The sequence below is a fragment of the Phyllobates terribilis genome, unplaced genomic scaffold, assembly GCF_046119375.1.
Source record: "Phyllobates terribilis strain yellow unplaced genomic scaffold, ASM4611937v1 Scaffold_7__3_contigs__length_470593459, whole genome shotgun sequence".
In the NCBI taxonomy this organism is placed as follows: domain Eukaryota; kingdom Metazoa; phylum Chordata; class Amphibia; order Anura; family Dendrobatidae; genus Phyllobates; species Phyllobates terribilis.
Window position 1 is genome coordinate 414,212,328 of NW_027362767.1, and position 16,337 is coordinate 414,228,664.

Here is a 16,337-nt window from a genome sequence, read left to right on the forward strand (position 1 = left end):
ACTGGAATAAATGGTGTCACAGGGATATCTCCCTCAGCAACCCCCCCCCCCGTCCACCTCACTGTGCTGTCAAGAATGCTGTGTTCATTAATGTGTCTTTGCATTATAACTGTGCTGTCCTGTACTACTGAGAAGACTGAACTGCTGTGCTGCTAAGGAAACTGTACTGTTTGTCACTGGAGCCTGTTGCTCATAAGACTTAACTTGCACAGTCTGTGCGGCTTCTTATTAAATGCTACTGTTCTACCGTTTATGAGGACTCTTGTCAAGTGTGTCTGGTCAGCAAGTGAAACAACCTACGTGTCTGTGACTGAGGGTCAATACCCCTGTGTGCCTGAGAGAAGCTGCAGCACATGTTCTATGGTCACCCTGAGTAACGGTTCCCCCAAGATTCCAAAGAATTCATGTAACCTGTCTCGCCCCTATCTGAACCTAGTGGCGTGCGTGTAACACAATGCCAAAAAAGTTCAGAAAATATCAAGGTGCAAACCCTAGGACTGTCTGTCATACTGGTAGCTGCTCATAAGTAGTGTTGAAAATGTCCCCGGCAGACTAAATTAGACACAATGGTCAGAAGTAGCATAGAGGGGTACAGCTCTGGTTTTGTGAATCCACTTTGCTCTTGGTTGTTGAGAGCCCATGCCAAAAAAGTCATGGAAATATCAAAGTGCAAACCCTAGGTCCTCTGTCTTGGGTGAAGAAACCAAGGGACCCATTCTGATCTTCTCTAGAAGGCCCAGTGATAGACATTAGACATCCTACTCTCTGGTGTATGAGGTTGGCGCCAACTTTACCTACAGTTTTGAGACTTGTCTAGAAAAGAAGATGCGGTTAAAAACAATCACAATCTTTAGGCTTCCGGAAAAAGGGGAGACCTTCAGGACTCTGGGAGAAATTGGCAAAGCCTCTCGTAAACTAGCACTCCCAGGACATTTTTTCTTGCTGATGCCGAGGTGAGATAGGTAAATGACTGTGATAGCGAAAATGAAAATGGTACTGTCACGCCAGGTGTGGCAAAGACTAGTGCAACACAGAGCAAAAGGTAGCCCAGACACTAGGGAAAGGGGGAAGTGGAGACCTCCTACTCTGGTCTAGCATCACCCTGTCTCCCCTAATGTCCCTATATTACCTCCTCAGCAATCGCCACACGCATGCCTAACCCTACTCTCCCTGACGTATGGCTACGGCTAGGGATGGAAGGAGATGAGCACTAGTCAACCTCCACTAAACTCTATAGACAACAAGGGTGGACAAAACAGGGGAAATATCTTAGCTTTAGATGAAATCCAAATAAGGACATGGCCTCAAGCTCCAGAGATGACGAAGTACTGCTCCTGCTAACCTTCACAAGTAGAAATGGATATAGCCGGCGACTCCCTCTCAGACACACCAGGTATATATATACCAAGGCAGAGAGCTAATTAGCAGGAGAGAGGTAGCCGCTCGGTCCTAAAGACAGACTCTTATCTAAGAGGCTGTCTGCAATGCCAAACATAGAGATCTCCTGCAACCCACTGCAGGGTGACTGTCTGTCACCTCTGACACACCCGTGACAAGTACAAATTGTACATGTGACCCATGGGCCTTGACTGGATGTATTGACTCTTTATTCGGTCTTTCTAGTGTAGGTGCAGAAATGGAGGCAGTGTCATTCAATGAAGGTGTTTGCACCATGTCAATATATTCCAACACCTAGTGGGTATTTTTTAATTTGCTATATGGTCCATTGATCACCATATTCCATCACCCAAAGTGCTTTGCTTTTGTCCCTTAGGCTGGGGCTGTGCTATGCCAAGATGCAATATGGCCCCCTTCTCCCAAAAACAAAAAATACAGTCAATGGTTAGCAAGGTTCTCTGATCAAGAGCAACAACATTGTGTCTGTGTGTCCTCTATGTATTTATGTGGGTTTCCTCCAACATTCCAGAAACACACTGACATTACCGATGGTAAGATGGGAACGTGTTACATCCCAACACAAACCGGACAGGAATATCCTCTTTGTGGGCATGGATATGCAAACCTGCCGGGATGTGCTTGAATTGTTGGGATTGTTTCTTGATTCAAGACAATCCCAGCCAATGCTGGCAACAATGTAAGGCTATGTGCACACAGAGTCATTTTACAGAGTTTTCTGAGCAGAGACTCAATCTTTTTAAGGAGATTTTCATTTTTGAGGAGGATTTGGAGAATTCACGCTTCGTTTATGCTCAGTTTCGGGTGAAAAACTTCTAAAAAAAACTGTGTGCATAATCTAATTGTCTTACTATGAAAAAGGAAAATGAAAGGCAAAGGAAAAAAAGGCAAAGAAAACCCTCATAAGAACAGCAAAGTGCATTTCCAGTAGACATGAATAGGACGAGTTTTGCAAGAGTTTTTGAAGGAGTTTTTGAGGCGGATTTAGGAGAGGATCTGCCACAGAAAAACTCAAAATTTTTCATGTCAATATTGACTGATTGCCTTTTTGGTGGGTATCTTGCTGTTGCCCCTTGATTCTACCTGTTGTCACTTTCATTTGCAACAAAGCAGGTGAAATTGATTTGCCATTGCTTATGCTTTCTAAGGCGGTGTTCACACGTTGCATATTTTTTTACGCCATTGCGGTGAAACCTCAACTTTTTTTGCAGCAATTTTTTTAAATTGCAGTAAACTGAACATTTTTTTCCGACCAAAAGCTGCAACGTGTGAACACAGCCATATGGCTATCCCTGATGTGTAATTAAGCTGGGGCTTGGCTGCGATGTACGAATCTTCCTTTAATTTTTTGAGTATACATGCTGCATTGAGCAATCATGCACCTGTGAGATGTATATGACCGCAGAGCGTGCCCTTATGAGGAACCGAAAAACTAAATCAGTTTCTTTTCTTTCTTTCTACATCATCGCTCCATCCCCCGTCACCTTAGTGGTTTCCCATCCATGGAACAATGCAGGGAGGGGTCTCTATTTAAGAGAGACAAAGAGAGGCAAACTGCAGAGCTGAGCCAGATCCTGGAGAAGACATGAAGAGGAAAGGAGTGATACTCGCAGGCCTCCTCCTCCTGAGCTGCTGCCATATAGGTACTGTAACCCTCTTGTTAAATATGGAGGCACCTGCAGAGATGTAGATCTGCTCTACGCGGGTGGCTGCGTCAATGGAGCGTAATGTGCATAGAATATATACTATATATTTTGTGCTTCTAGTATGAAGTATTGTCTTCATATAGAAGCCTATAATGCTCTTTCCCAGAAATAATCCATAATAACTGGTAGGTAAAGCTGCAGATTTATCCAAAATGCAAATTTTTTTTTTTTTTTTTTTCCCCCTTCTGCAGCCTTTAAATGGTTAATGTCCTGCAGTCCAGATTGAATGATATTGATCTGATAGAATGAACTGACAGCAATGCCTTTTGAGTGGGTGGTTCTGTCTATTGTCTTGCTGGAATGTAATATATATATATATATATATATATATATATATATATATATATATATATATATATATATATATATATATTTTTTTTTTTTTTTTTTTTTTTTTTTTTTTAGATGATGCAGAAATCTAGTAATGAAATCTAAAAAAATGTACTGCAATTTTTTTTTCTTTAAATCATATGGTAAAATAAATTGAAGAAAAAATATTGAAATATTGCAGTAAATTTTTTATTTTTTTCATTACTAGATCTCTGCACCATCAAGAAAAGTGAACGGTTTGCCATATAATAGATGCTGCGACACACACCAGCCTGTGATGAGAGCCGTTGCTTTTCATTAGATCTCACTTGCCGTTGGTGGTTCTTTATTCACTCCGGGATTCATTTTTCGACCCATGAATAAATAACTGTTCTGCTAATGGCTGATAAAAAGAGAAATCTGCTGGTGCATTGTGCTTCTGCTAGATAAGTGTGGTGTTCCATGTAGTGACCTCCATCACTCCCCTCCCTATATAGCCTTGCTATGGCACCAATATGTCCAGTGCAGTTGATGGTTCTGTGCTGTAGAACTAAGGGTTAACCTCTTTCCAGTAGGAGGGTAGTGATCTGGTCATACTGGAGGTGACCTCATCTAGTGGATAGAGAAGTGACTGTTGGGACATCCACCAATCAAGAGGTGGGGGAAGAGGTCCCATATGAGTAAATTGTTGAAGAGCATGTGTGACCACTGCTTTCTCTCTGTAGGAGGTAATGGTGTCCTAGTAGCACATACTTGCTACTCCATTTCATTCTCACTTTGGGAGCCCAAATCTTGAGCTTGATGGGAAGACTTGGTAGTCGAACCCCCAGCAATCACTTCTTTCATGTGAATAGGTGTTAAATGTTGCTTTTGTGACCATTAGGTCTAACTGGAAGCACTTAAAGATATTTCAAATCAGTCCCAATTTCTGGAACTCATCTGCTGAAATACCCTGAAGTGGTGTCCTTCATAAAATACTTTGACCAGATCAGGGTAATAACCTTGTGGTCCAGCATGCCTGACATGTTGGCGTGTAAGGGTAAGACAAGTGATCTCGGTGGGTGCCTGAGATATGCGTCCTCGTGACTTTTCATGACTCCCAATGTAACACCCTACTGTCCACCCCTGCATATGGCAAATGTAGATTGGTGGGTACAATTGGTGTAAGAAGTACAACTACTCTAGCCACCACAAGTTTAAAAAAAGAAACAAAACCTTGTAGAAATATTATAATTATGACAATCATGTGGTTGACCAAGAGTTGGAAGTTCTCCTAGTCTGTCTGTGATCTGTCCCCAAGTATAGGGAAGTATCTGTCAGTGTATGAAGTCACCAGCCTTGTATAATAGTCCAGTTTTGATCCACAGCAAACAATACTTGTAATCGAAAGATGCACGGCACTTCCAAAGCTGTAATTGCTTTATTCAATCCATGAAAAGTCATGACTGGCGCGTTTCTGGTGCACAAACCGCCTTCACTCAGTCGACCGTACAGCATCATGGAAATGCAATAGACAGAAATTAATCACACGTGAATATTCAAATTATATAAATGTACTGCTCTCCCACAACCAGTCAAGCACTTTGTGCAACATCGTAGTAGCAATGGGAATGTTCCAGGTACTCTGGTATTGAGCAGGTTAAATGGCCCCTAAGGGGAGGGAATTGGCAATGGGGTGGTGTTAAGAGCGGCATATTGGATCCTTGCACTCACTACAAAGTGGCCCCGTGGTATGAATTAATTATAACAACGTTTCGAATGAGTTCAGTCTTTCTATGCTTTGTTCTAGGTCAAGCCCTCGTCTGCTATTCTTGTGATTATGGACTCTGCTTATTTCCCTCAACAACTAATTGTGGTTTGCTACAATCTTGTGGAACAGAGACTGCAAAAGCAGGTGAGCAATCCTCTCCAAGTTCATGACTGGGCCATTTTCTCTTGTTCTGGACTCGGCATGTTTATTGTTTGTGCGTCTTCCTAGCCTTCTGCTTGCAGATGTGACTGGATCTCCAATGATCCAGCAGTTCCTGCTCACTCTTTACACTCAACAATAACATGAGACCTGGGGCTGAAGAAAGTGCTATTTGTTTCCTAATCTGTGTACATAACACAAGTACTGGCCCAGTGTTATGTACATGGATAAAGATGGCTTATTACGATCAGTGAGGAGTCTGGCTGTGTCTGATGGCTGGCTCTTCAGTTCCACACTTACTAAGTGTGGAACGCCTGAATGTTTATAGAAGTTAACTTTGTTCTGGCTCCACTCCTTTCACTATAAGGAGGTGATGTCACATCTACTGAGGCCTTCCAACACGGTGCAGATGTGATTGGCAGATGTTGTGTCCCAGTCCTCTCCTAATGAATAGGACAGGTGTATGATGCATGTCTTGGCAGGTATCAACACATTTGACTTCATTGATATTGCATATCTCCTGAAATGAAAGTGCCCTTTAAAGCGTTATTCTGGCTCGACTCAAAGTGAGTCAACTGGTAGTAAAACATCTTGAGGTACACTTGCTGTAGGACGTGTGTGTTGAAAGAGATATGTATATCTCGTCTCCCTTTCATAGTGCAAATAACTGGTCAATTGATTGTTTATCCAAATGCATGGAGGGGGCCATAAAATATGGTGTTTATGCAAGTATGGTCTAGTTCAGCGTTTCTCCAATACGAGTCCTAAAGAGCCACCAACATATCATCATGTTTTCAGGAGTTCCTTAGCATTGCATGGGGGAAATTATCTCCTGGGCAATACTAAAGAAATTTTGAAAACTTGATCTGGGACTCTTAAATTGGGGAACACTGATCTAGATTATTGATCCCAAATGTGTGGTTACAGGGACATGCTACATATAGCCTAGGACAAGTTCTCAATAAGGTTTAAATGCCTGACTGCTTACTAGTGCCCCATGGGACTGTTTTTCTATTGTGAAATTACCTGGAGGCTGGAAAGTTCCTCAAGCCCTAGACCACTAGCAGTCACCTGGTTGGCTCACAAATTGTTCAGGGATACCCACTCAAAATCCCAAGAAGCAAAGTAGCCCCCCAACTTTTCACTCTTCAGGTGACGTTCCTCTTCAGCTCCAAAGACTGACCTGGACGTCTCAGTTCTTAAGGGCACAATAAACTTGCTCGCTGCTCCAGATAACTAGAACTCTTTACCATTTTACTCTATTTTCTGCCCTTTTTATTTATTGCAGGATACATCGGCATGAAAAAGAAAGGATGCATTAACTTTACTGACTGCCAGACCGAGTCATCAGTTACCTATATGGGCTTAACTGTTACAACAAAACGTAGTTGTTGTTTTACGGACCTATGTAATTCAGCAGCTGCCCCTAAAGTCTCGGCAATAACTGGAGTTGCCACCATTCTGGCTCTGGTACTTGCTAAAGTTTTCTAAGCTTGTACCTGTAGCATTTGTTTTTGTTTCATTGCACTAATGAGTCCTTGTTCTATAGACTTGTGTTCCTACTAACCAATGTAACTCGTACCTCTCCTTATCCCACAAAATGTAACTTATCTGACAAATTGCTGTCTTCCAATTTTCAATAAAGTTGTTTTTTTTATGTAAGTTTCCAGTGGTTTCTTTTGTTTTTTGCAGCAAAGTCAGCTTTTTATCTTAAGAACTGTGCTACACCTGGTCATTGGTTGTGGTACTGTAGGTCAGCTCCAGAGGTTCCTTCACCAGATGTTGCTGACTCATCCTCACGTACAAAATTGCTTCTTCACTTTGTCTCTGCCTACTGACCAATATTGCCAATCAAATATTTTACCCCAAGTGTTTTGATAAGTCAAGTTTCCACATTTTGAACCACCAATTATCGTACATTTCTGACTGAATCTTGATTTGACTGACGTTGGTTTCACTCTTCCAACATTCATAAACAGAGTATGAGACGCGCCCCTTGGGCTGTGTGTGGGTGGGGATACCGGTAACCGGACCCGTTGTGGAAGCTGGGGGTTGTAGTCCTTGCGTGGTGGGGACCCAGTCCATGCCCAGGGCGGTCAAACCAAATGGCCAGTCTCTATGCTGAATGTCCGACTACGCCACCCGTGGATTGCGGTCAGAATGAACCACCGCTGCAGGGCAGACCGCTGAGGCTGGTGTTGTGGGTGTAGCAGAGGATAGTATAACTCCCCACGGGAGGAGTATAGCCTCAGGGCAGCAAGTGTGGATTTTGGGGGTGATGGCGCACGGGAGCAGCAGTAACGACAGAGTCCTGTAATGCAGTCCAGGGTATTTCCTCAGTTCTTTATCCACGTTACTACAGCTGGTCAAAACGTCCCGCGTTGCACTGTGCTCACCAGGTGAGGGGCTCTACCTAATCCCAGATAACTTTAAAGTGTTTCACAGTACCCCCTTTATGTGTTCTTTCTCTGGCCTGTCGTACCCTGCCAGGGACCTCGCTTCTGTCCGGCTGCCTCGGGCTTTCTCTGGTAAACCTTGGCACTGTTTCCCTGACCCTATGTGGTGCCTTCCTAGCGGGTGTAGCGAGGGGCTGCGCCACATAAAATGTCACAGCCTCCTGTTTCTAGCTGAGGGTAGTTCCCCGCCTCCACTAGTTTCGGGGACCGGTCTCCCCCTTTGGCCTGACCCCACCCACTACGCAGGTAGATTCGGGCGTGCGGTGTTGACTCACCGGTCCACACCCCTGGGGTCCCTTCGTTCCTTCTTCCTGGAGCCTACTCCTGCTACTCTTCCTTCCTTCTCCTTCCTCCAGGCCCCGACCTCCCTCTCAGGCCTGCCTGCGGAGCAGAGCCTCTGCTCCCACCTCCTGCTCTCTTCTTCTGTCTGGACTTCCTGAACTAAGATGGTGCCCACCTTTTTATACCTACTTCTCAATGCACCCAGGAACTGCCCCCTCCCTCCTATGCACTACAGGGTTCCCCCCCCACTCCAGCCAGGGACAGGGACTGTCGTGCTCTACTTGGAGCATATCGGTCGCCCTGCCCCCTGGAAATGTGGTGGCATGCATGCATGCAGGTATCGGGGTCCTGATCCACACTCCATCCTTACCCAGTTGAGATGCAATACCTCTGTAGCGGCCGAACCCTCGGGCCACTACATATGGATCTTGCTTGGCCCAGGTCTCCTGACCAAACTGAACAGCTTCTTGTGTTTTACTAAGGCCAAGCTCAACTGACCCACAGGGAAGTCGGTGACTACCTTGGTGCACGCCAGCGTGAGCAGACTTAACTCTCTAGACATTTTACCCACTCAGCTGCTGAGGAGCATATTATAAAGACAATCTAGCCTGAGGCTTTGGTAGGGGTGGGGTCCGTGACCAGATTGCCCTCATCAGTCTTTCATCACTTATGAGCATTAAATGAAAGCAAATCTGCAGGAATGACTCCATATAAATTGGGGAGGAGGGGGATCAATCAGTGGCTAATTAAATTTTATTGCACTGAGAAGTTGCTCATTTTGGTTAACAGTGGGTACAGTGACTAATGTATAAAAATGGTGCAGTGAATATTTATATTCAGAGGGGGGTAGTTTGGAGAATTTTTATCGGTCGACCAGGAAAGCACCACGAGAGAGGGGATCTGCCCATCAAGGACAGGAAACCTAAAGGCTTAAAAGGAGTGGCCCTCTCTCTCCTCAGTTTGGTTTCCTGCCCTTTATGGAGGGAACCTGTGGCACCCCAGGGGTCTGGTCCGGTTGCCACAGTAGCATTACCTCCCTCACAGGGGGTGATGCTGACTCGCCCCCCCCCAGGGCTGAGGGTACTCGGCCGCCGGGCCTCTGGTTGCCGGGGGATATCACGGTGGCTGGCCCGGTCCGTGGCCCAGGGCGGTCACTCAAAAGGGGGAGGTGTGTGTGTGTGTGTGTGTGTGTGTGTGTATATATATATATATATATATATATAATATATTTATATTATGTCGTGACGCCACCTGTGGTGTCTGGTGAGGATCACCAGCGCTGCAACAGTCCTCTGAGGCAGATGTTAGGGCAGCTTGAGATGGAACGGCTCCCCACTGGTGGAGCAGGCCTCAGGGCAGTGTGAGGTAGATGGTGGTTGTGCTGGGCGCTGTAGTGCAGGGAGGGAATTTTGGCGCAGACAAAATAATTGGACAGAGGTGGTGCAGTGCAGTCATCTGTGTCTTTACTCACAGTTCTTTAGTTCCACAGGGTGCACTGTCAGCTTACAGCCTCCCACGTCACGCTGCGTTCACCGGGCAGGGGTTCAATCCTTCCTCAGGCAGCCTGGGAATGCCTGGCAGAACCCCACTTTCTCGTGTTCCTATTTTGACCGTCTTCACACTAGGTCCTTCTCCCTCCCGCTCTGCGCTGCCCACTCTCAGTCTGTTCAGGTACTCTGAAGTCCCTCCTGTCTGTGTTACAGACTTGCTTGACCCACAGGGGATTAGAATGCAGCACACGATCCCACTGACACCTGGCAGATCACTTCTTACTAGAACAGAGCCTACTCCCTGCTCCCCTCCGGGGCCTCCGTCACTAGGCCCTAAATTGTGGAGCAGAGCTCCTAAAGAGACTCTGCTCCCAGACTGTTCTTCTGAACTGTCCCTTCTGTCTGACCTGCCACCCTAAGATGGCTTCCCTTTATATATCTCCTATGATGGTGCTTCCTCTAACTACTTCCTCTACCCACTACTGGTTCCCCCTACCTTTTGGTTCTCCCCACTCCAGCCAGAGCCAGGGCTCAGCAGCTGCGCTCTGCATATTGCCCCTCCAGCCGGCCTGGAGCAGTGTAGTGTTGGATGCAGGTGTTTGGGGTTCTGTGCAGCACTCCCTCCTTACCTGAGTGAAGGGAGGCACCACACCTCTGAGTGAGGTGCAGTACCTCTGTGGCGACTGAACCCTTAGGGTCGCCACAATGCCATGCCTGGAAGCAAGGAGGGGTCCCCTAATCAGGTTTACCAGCATACAACACTTTCCTGGCTCCAGTCCAGAAAGGGGAGCTCCTCCCCTTCACACTGGACTCTGGAGGCGGGGTGAGGGAGTTGGTGACAGGACAGCGACGAGGAAGGATCTGGGGTAAGGAGTTGTGGATGAGGTCACCCCAGAGGAGAGAAGCGCAGAAGAACCGGAGTCCGAGGTTGTGGGGCACTGAAGGTCTCCTGGCCCCATCAGACACCCAGCGACACAGCAGTGCAATAGGGCCCAGCACCGCCACGTGGGAGCAAAACATAAGGAAGGCCTGAGCTGCCTGCAATACGGGTGAGGAACAGACGTTTTACTCGGGGACGAGGGCCACAGCATAGCTACAAGCAGCAGGGCCAAAAAGATTAGCGCAGAGGGAAGGCCTACAACGTCACCTGGCGAGGTGGATCCCCAACTTGCTCCCAGGCCGCCCGGACCTCTACTACCAGCTAGTACCCCTGCCCCGGTCTGCTTAACAGCCGCAAGTAAAGATAAGAGGAAACCGCCATTAAGTTGTGGACTGGTCATTATCTGCGCCATCACCTGCACTACACCGCACCAGCAACATCTACCTCATAGCATCACTATATACTGCCCTGGGGCTAAACTCTGCCTGTGGAGAGCTGAACCAACTCTGCTGTGTCACCATCAGCTCCAGAGGATCTGCACCACAGCGGCGGCCCCATATAGACGCATACCACAGGTGGCGTCACGAACATTATCTCTATAAAAACTTCATTCTGCTTTTACTTTTCCCCTTTAATTGACTGCCCTGGGTCACGGACTGGGCCACTGCCACTGTGACATCCCCCAGCATCGATCGGCCCAACTACCAAGTACCCCACGGCCCAGGGTGCGCGTCAAACCTATAGCAGGCTTTCTCGTAGAAGAACTCCATATGAAGCTCTGGATGTGGCGACGGCTGTCGAGCAGCACCCCTATCTGGGATCGGCAGCTCCAGCATCCGCTTTGCGAGGGCACCCCTATCTGGGGAATGCCCAGCATCTTTTTTTGCACCGGATAGCAGGGGGAGCTGCGCCCCTATCTGGGGTGGCAGCCCTATCATCTCTTGCTACAGTCAGGGTGTCCTGTGCCCCTTCCTGGGGTGGGCTGATCCAGACTGCACCCCTGACTAGGGTTGCTGCCCCACCAACACTCTGCGGATGATGGCAGGGCTGCATGGGGTGGCATTCCCATCAACACCCTGCAGAGGATAGCATTCTGGGGGGCTGCGCCCCTGTTTGGGGTGGCAGCCCCGTCGGTTCAGCGGTGGTGCTGCGCCCTGATTCAGGGTAGACAGGCCTATCATCCCTCTGGAGAAGAGACCCCTACCTGGAGCAGCGGCGGCTGGAGCGTCTTGGCGTTCTCTGTGGGCACGCACTTCCGGCCTTCTCCTATGAGTCGCGGCTTGATGACGTCACCGTGCCCCTCAGCGGTCACGTGACCGGACCCGGAAGTACTGGTCACGTGCATCTGGATGCTAAAGTAGTGCAGTACTAACCGCAGTGGTGTCCCTGTGGGGAAAAAAAAAAGAAAAGGGGGGTAGCATGTGATTAAAATTGATGGAGGTGGAACAGGTGCTACTATTTAACTGCCCAAGCACCGTTGTTACGGGCTTCCCAGCTTCACTTTTCTCTATCATGGAGACAGAAAGTGAGCAGCAGCAGCAAGTTCAGCAGCCGCCATCTTCACCATCTCAGCGGCTGTTTGGGGAGCTTCAAAAGCACGTCACCCTTGAGCTACTGGTAATACCCGGTCCTCAGGAAAGAGAGGATCTGCGTCCAAGTCCAGTCATCATAGTTCCAGCAGGATGGATGAATCTGCAGCCTCCAGGGAAGATCCCCTGGCTGAGAAAGGTCCTTCCTCCAAACCGGTACTAGCCCTTTGAGACGCCTGGGTAAGTGATCTTCAAGAAAGTTCACTTAGTAATGGAGTATCCCTTTTCCTCTTCTATTTTTAATAGGGGAAGAAGTGTGCCTCTAAGTCCAAGCATTTTGAATGCGCGTTGTGTAACACCGTTCTTCCAGACTCATATCCCAAAAAATTGTGCCAATCCTGTATCAATCAGACTTTAGCAGATGAGACCCCTAGTTTTGTCTCAGGATTAAAAACCCTAGTCAAATCTGAAATCAGTAAAATCCTCTCTAAAAAAGCTAAGAGGAAGGTGGATACAGACTGTGAGATCTCCCCAGCCCCTGATGACTCCCTGTCGTCCGCTTATGAGGTGGACTCTGACAACTCAGCCTCTTCATCTTCCGCATCCTCAGATAGTGGTGCGGGTCAGCATTGTTTCCCTCTTAACGAGATTGATGGTTTGGTTAAAGCGGTTCTCTCAACTATGGGCATTACAGATGCCAGACTAGAGAAATCAGTCCAGGATGTAATGTTCAGGGCGCTGGGGTAAAGGAAAAGAAGTTTTCCATTTAATGATAAACTTCAGGACCTGATACATAGAGAATGGAAAAGAACGGAGAAAAAGGGTTCTCTCCCTCCTTTCTTTAAGAGAAAGTACCCCTTTGAGGACTTCGCCTCTTCCTCCTGAGAGAAGGCCCCAAAGCTAGATGTGGCCATAGCTAAAGCATCTAGGCAATCATCTCTTCCCTTTGATGATATGGGGGACCTTAAGGACCCTTTGGACAGGTAAGCTGACACCTTTCTCTAAGGGACCTGGGAAACGACTGCTGGGGCTTTAAAGCCGGTGGTTGCCGCAACCTGTATGGCCAGGTCCCTAATGATATGGCTGGACCAGCTTGAATCCCACCTGAAGACTAACACACCTAGAAAAGCAATATCAGATATTTCACTCTTACAGGGGGCAGCAGCTTTCCTGGCAGATGTGTGGCGCCCCTGAGGGTTCAGTCACTACAGAGGTACTGCACCTCACCCAGAGGTGTGGTGTCTCTTTCTCTAAGGTATGGAGGGAGTGCTGCCCGGAACCCCAACACCCGCATTCAACACTACACTACTCCAGGCTGGCTGGAAGGGCAACACTGTGTTTTCTGCTGAGCCCTGTCCCTGGCTGGAGTGGGGGGAACCAAAGAGAGGGGTAACCAGTAGTGGGTGTGGGTGGAGGATGTACAGTAGGGGAGCACCATTATAGGATGTATATAAAGGGAAGCCATCTTAGGATGGCAGAACAGAATGGACAGAGAAGGACAGTGAGTAGTAAGGAGAGGAGAGGAGCAGAGTCTCTTCAGGAGCTCTGCTCCACAAGTGGGGCCTAGTGATAGAGGCCCAGGAGGGGAGCAGAGGAGAAAGGCTCCGGTAACATAAGGGATCCCAGGGGTACGAAAGGAGCAGGAAGCCACCCGTATGCCCGAGTCTGCCAAGTGTCAGAGGGATCAGGCCGCAAGAAGGGAACCGGTCCCTGGACCAGCCGTGTTACTCCAGGTCTCGGCTGGAAAACCGGAGGCTTCGGCACTTCCATGGTGCAGTTGCCACAGTCTCACCTTAGTTGCCGTGAAGGGCATCAAGTAGGTCCGGGAACTCCAGGTTGCCCAGAGGGACTTCAGAGCACCCGATCGGGACTGTGTGTGGTAAGCGGCAGGAGGGAGAAGACCCAGCGCGGGAAGTCGGTCTAATAAGGAACATAAAGAAAGCGGGGTTCCGTCAAGCGCTCCTGATATACCTGAGAAAGTGTTGAACCCCTGGTCTGGTGGACGCAGTGAGACGCGGGAGGCTGACACCCGTACAGTGTACCTGAGAAACTTGAACAAGAGCTGTGAGTAAAACTCGGATGACTGCACTTCACTGCCTCCATCAGTTATTTCCACTGCGCTATCTCTCCTGCACTACAAGCCCCAGCATCACCACCATCTGCACCTACACTGCTCCGGGGGCCCGCTCCGCCTGTGGGGAGCAGAAACATCCCAGCTGCCATCTCATCACCCCCGGAGGTCTGCAGCAGCACCGGTAACCATTACAGGAAACCACAGGTGGCGTCACGAGACAAACTGTACACTAAAACCCCTTTTAAAAGAGAGACCCAGAGTACGGGCCCGGGAGCCGACTGCCGTGACCTCCTAAACAAGGTAAAAGGCCCGGGTACCGAGTCCCCTATAATTCCCCTGGGTGACACAGATGCCTCCACGGATTCAGTTAGGTTGGCAGCAAAATTGAACGCCATGTCCAACGCAGCCCGTAGAGCCCTGTGGCTTAAATGTTGGCCAGGTGATATTCCGGCGAGAACGAGACTCTGTTATACCGTGTGAAGGGGAACATCTTTTTGAGCCTGTTCTGGATGAGATTTTGGATAAAGCTAGTGACAAGAAGAAATGGTTCCCTAACCTATCCATTCCCACTTATAAACGTCCTTTCCATAGAAGAAGATTTCTACGAAAAAGACCGAAGAAGGGTTAGGAAAAGTGGTAAGACTGCAGGCTGAAAGGTAGAGGGCTCCTATTTGGCTTCTTCTACTCGAGGGCCCTGGAAACCGAGTCAATGACTCGTAGCCCAGGTAGGGGGGAGGCTGTTGGGGTTCCTACCTGCCTGGACAAAAATTTCTGCCAGTAACTAGTGATGAGCGAACGTGCTCGCCACTACTTGGTACTCGCCCGAGCATCATGGTGCTCGACAAGCTCGGTGAGTATTTCCGGGTTGCTCGGGCGGGAACTCGGGTCCCCTCCCTGCATGTTTGGTGCTCTTTAGAAAGCCAATGAACATGCTGGGATTGCCTGCCATGCACTGTAATGCCATAGCCATGTTGGTTGTGGGCATTACAGTTATTGGCTGGCCGCACAGCGTCATCAGGTCTATATCAGACCTGGCGCCGCCATGCTCGTCACAGTCACTCCGGATCAGACAGTGTAGGGAGAGCTGCTGCTGCGTTAGTGAGAGATTTAATTGTGTATTAGGTAGTGTAGGGAGAAAAACCGTACATTACACATATCCATTTTAACAAACAGTCCTTCTGAGGACTAATCCATCTGCAGAGCTATCAGGCAGGCAGCATATATAGGCAGGCAGGCAGGGTATATAACAGACTGCAGTGCATATAGCACAAAAGGCTCCATTCCAATTCTGCCTTTTGCTGCTATTATATTTCTAGAAATAGGCCCAGGTCTCAGGGACCAGGAATATTTCTTTTTGCATCTTAATCCTCATAATTTGCTTAAAAAGCAATCCAGAGAACACCATTTGCGCCATTTGCTTGTTGGCACTGCAGAATACCGCCAGGTCTTTTCCATATTACAGCGCTAAAAATCCAGCTATTTAAAACTGTGTTTTCTCCATCACACGGATCACATATACGTTTTCAGAAAATACTGCCATTTCTAGCCTCCATGAAAATTTTTTTTCAGTGTGCCAGTAAAGTAATTGACACCAGATTGCTGTTCAAAATAGTTACCTACAGGCCGTTTATTTAAAACTGTGGTTTCTCCGTCACACGGATCACATATACGTTTTCAGAAAATACTGCCATTTCTGGCCTCCATTAAAAATTTCCTTTAGTGTGTCAGAGAAGCAATTCACAGCAGTTTGCTGTTCAAACTACTTACCTACAGGCCAGGTATTTAAAACTGTGGTTTCTCCGTCACACGGCTCACATATAAGTTCGCTCCAAACTCAGTCATTTGTAGTGAGTGTGGAAGATACTGTCCTCCATTTAAAATGGGCAAGGCACGTGGCAAGGGACGGGGAACTGGACGTGATGGTAATGGTGCATGCAGAGGCCGAGGACAACACCCACATCTTCTCGCCTGACCTTCCAGTCCCAATTTCTAGGGGACCGCAGCACACCACTATTGAACCCAGAGCAGTGTCAAAAGGTTGTTGGTTGGATAGTGGATAATGCTTCCAGTCACTTAGCCACCACCACCACCACCCTGTCTTCCACACGGTCAAGTCTCAGTAGCCGTGAGTCTGGACCGCATATTCCTCGCCCTGATCCTCCTTCCTCCCACCATGCCGAGTATCCAGAGACAACTGATCCCACACTTGGACACTCTGAAGAGCTATTCACTTTTCCATTTATAGATTCGGGCCTCTCGCCCGGTCCACTTGAAGCGGGGCAAGAG

General features: G+C 48.0%; 1 protein-coding gene across 1 annotated transcript; it reads left to right on the forward strand.

Moving 5' to 3' along the window:
• The first annotated feature begins 2,760 nt into the window (after positions 1–2,760).
• On the forward strand, positions 2,761–7,002 carry LOC141155086 (CD59 glycoprotein-like). The gene is made up of 3 exons (XM_073641724.1): positions 2,761–3,059; positions 5,221–5,325; positions 6,629–7,002. Exons 1-3 carry the CDS (start codon positions 3,002–3,004, stop codon positions 6,829–6,831), a joined length of 366 nt encoding a protein of 121 aa, XP_073497825.1. The 5' UTR covers positions 2,761–3,001; the 3' UTR covers positions 6,832–7,002.
• Positions 7,003–16,337: the final 9,335 nt, after the last annotated feature.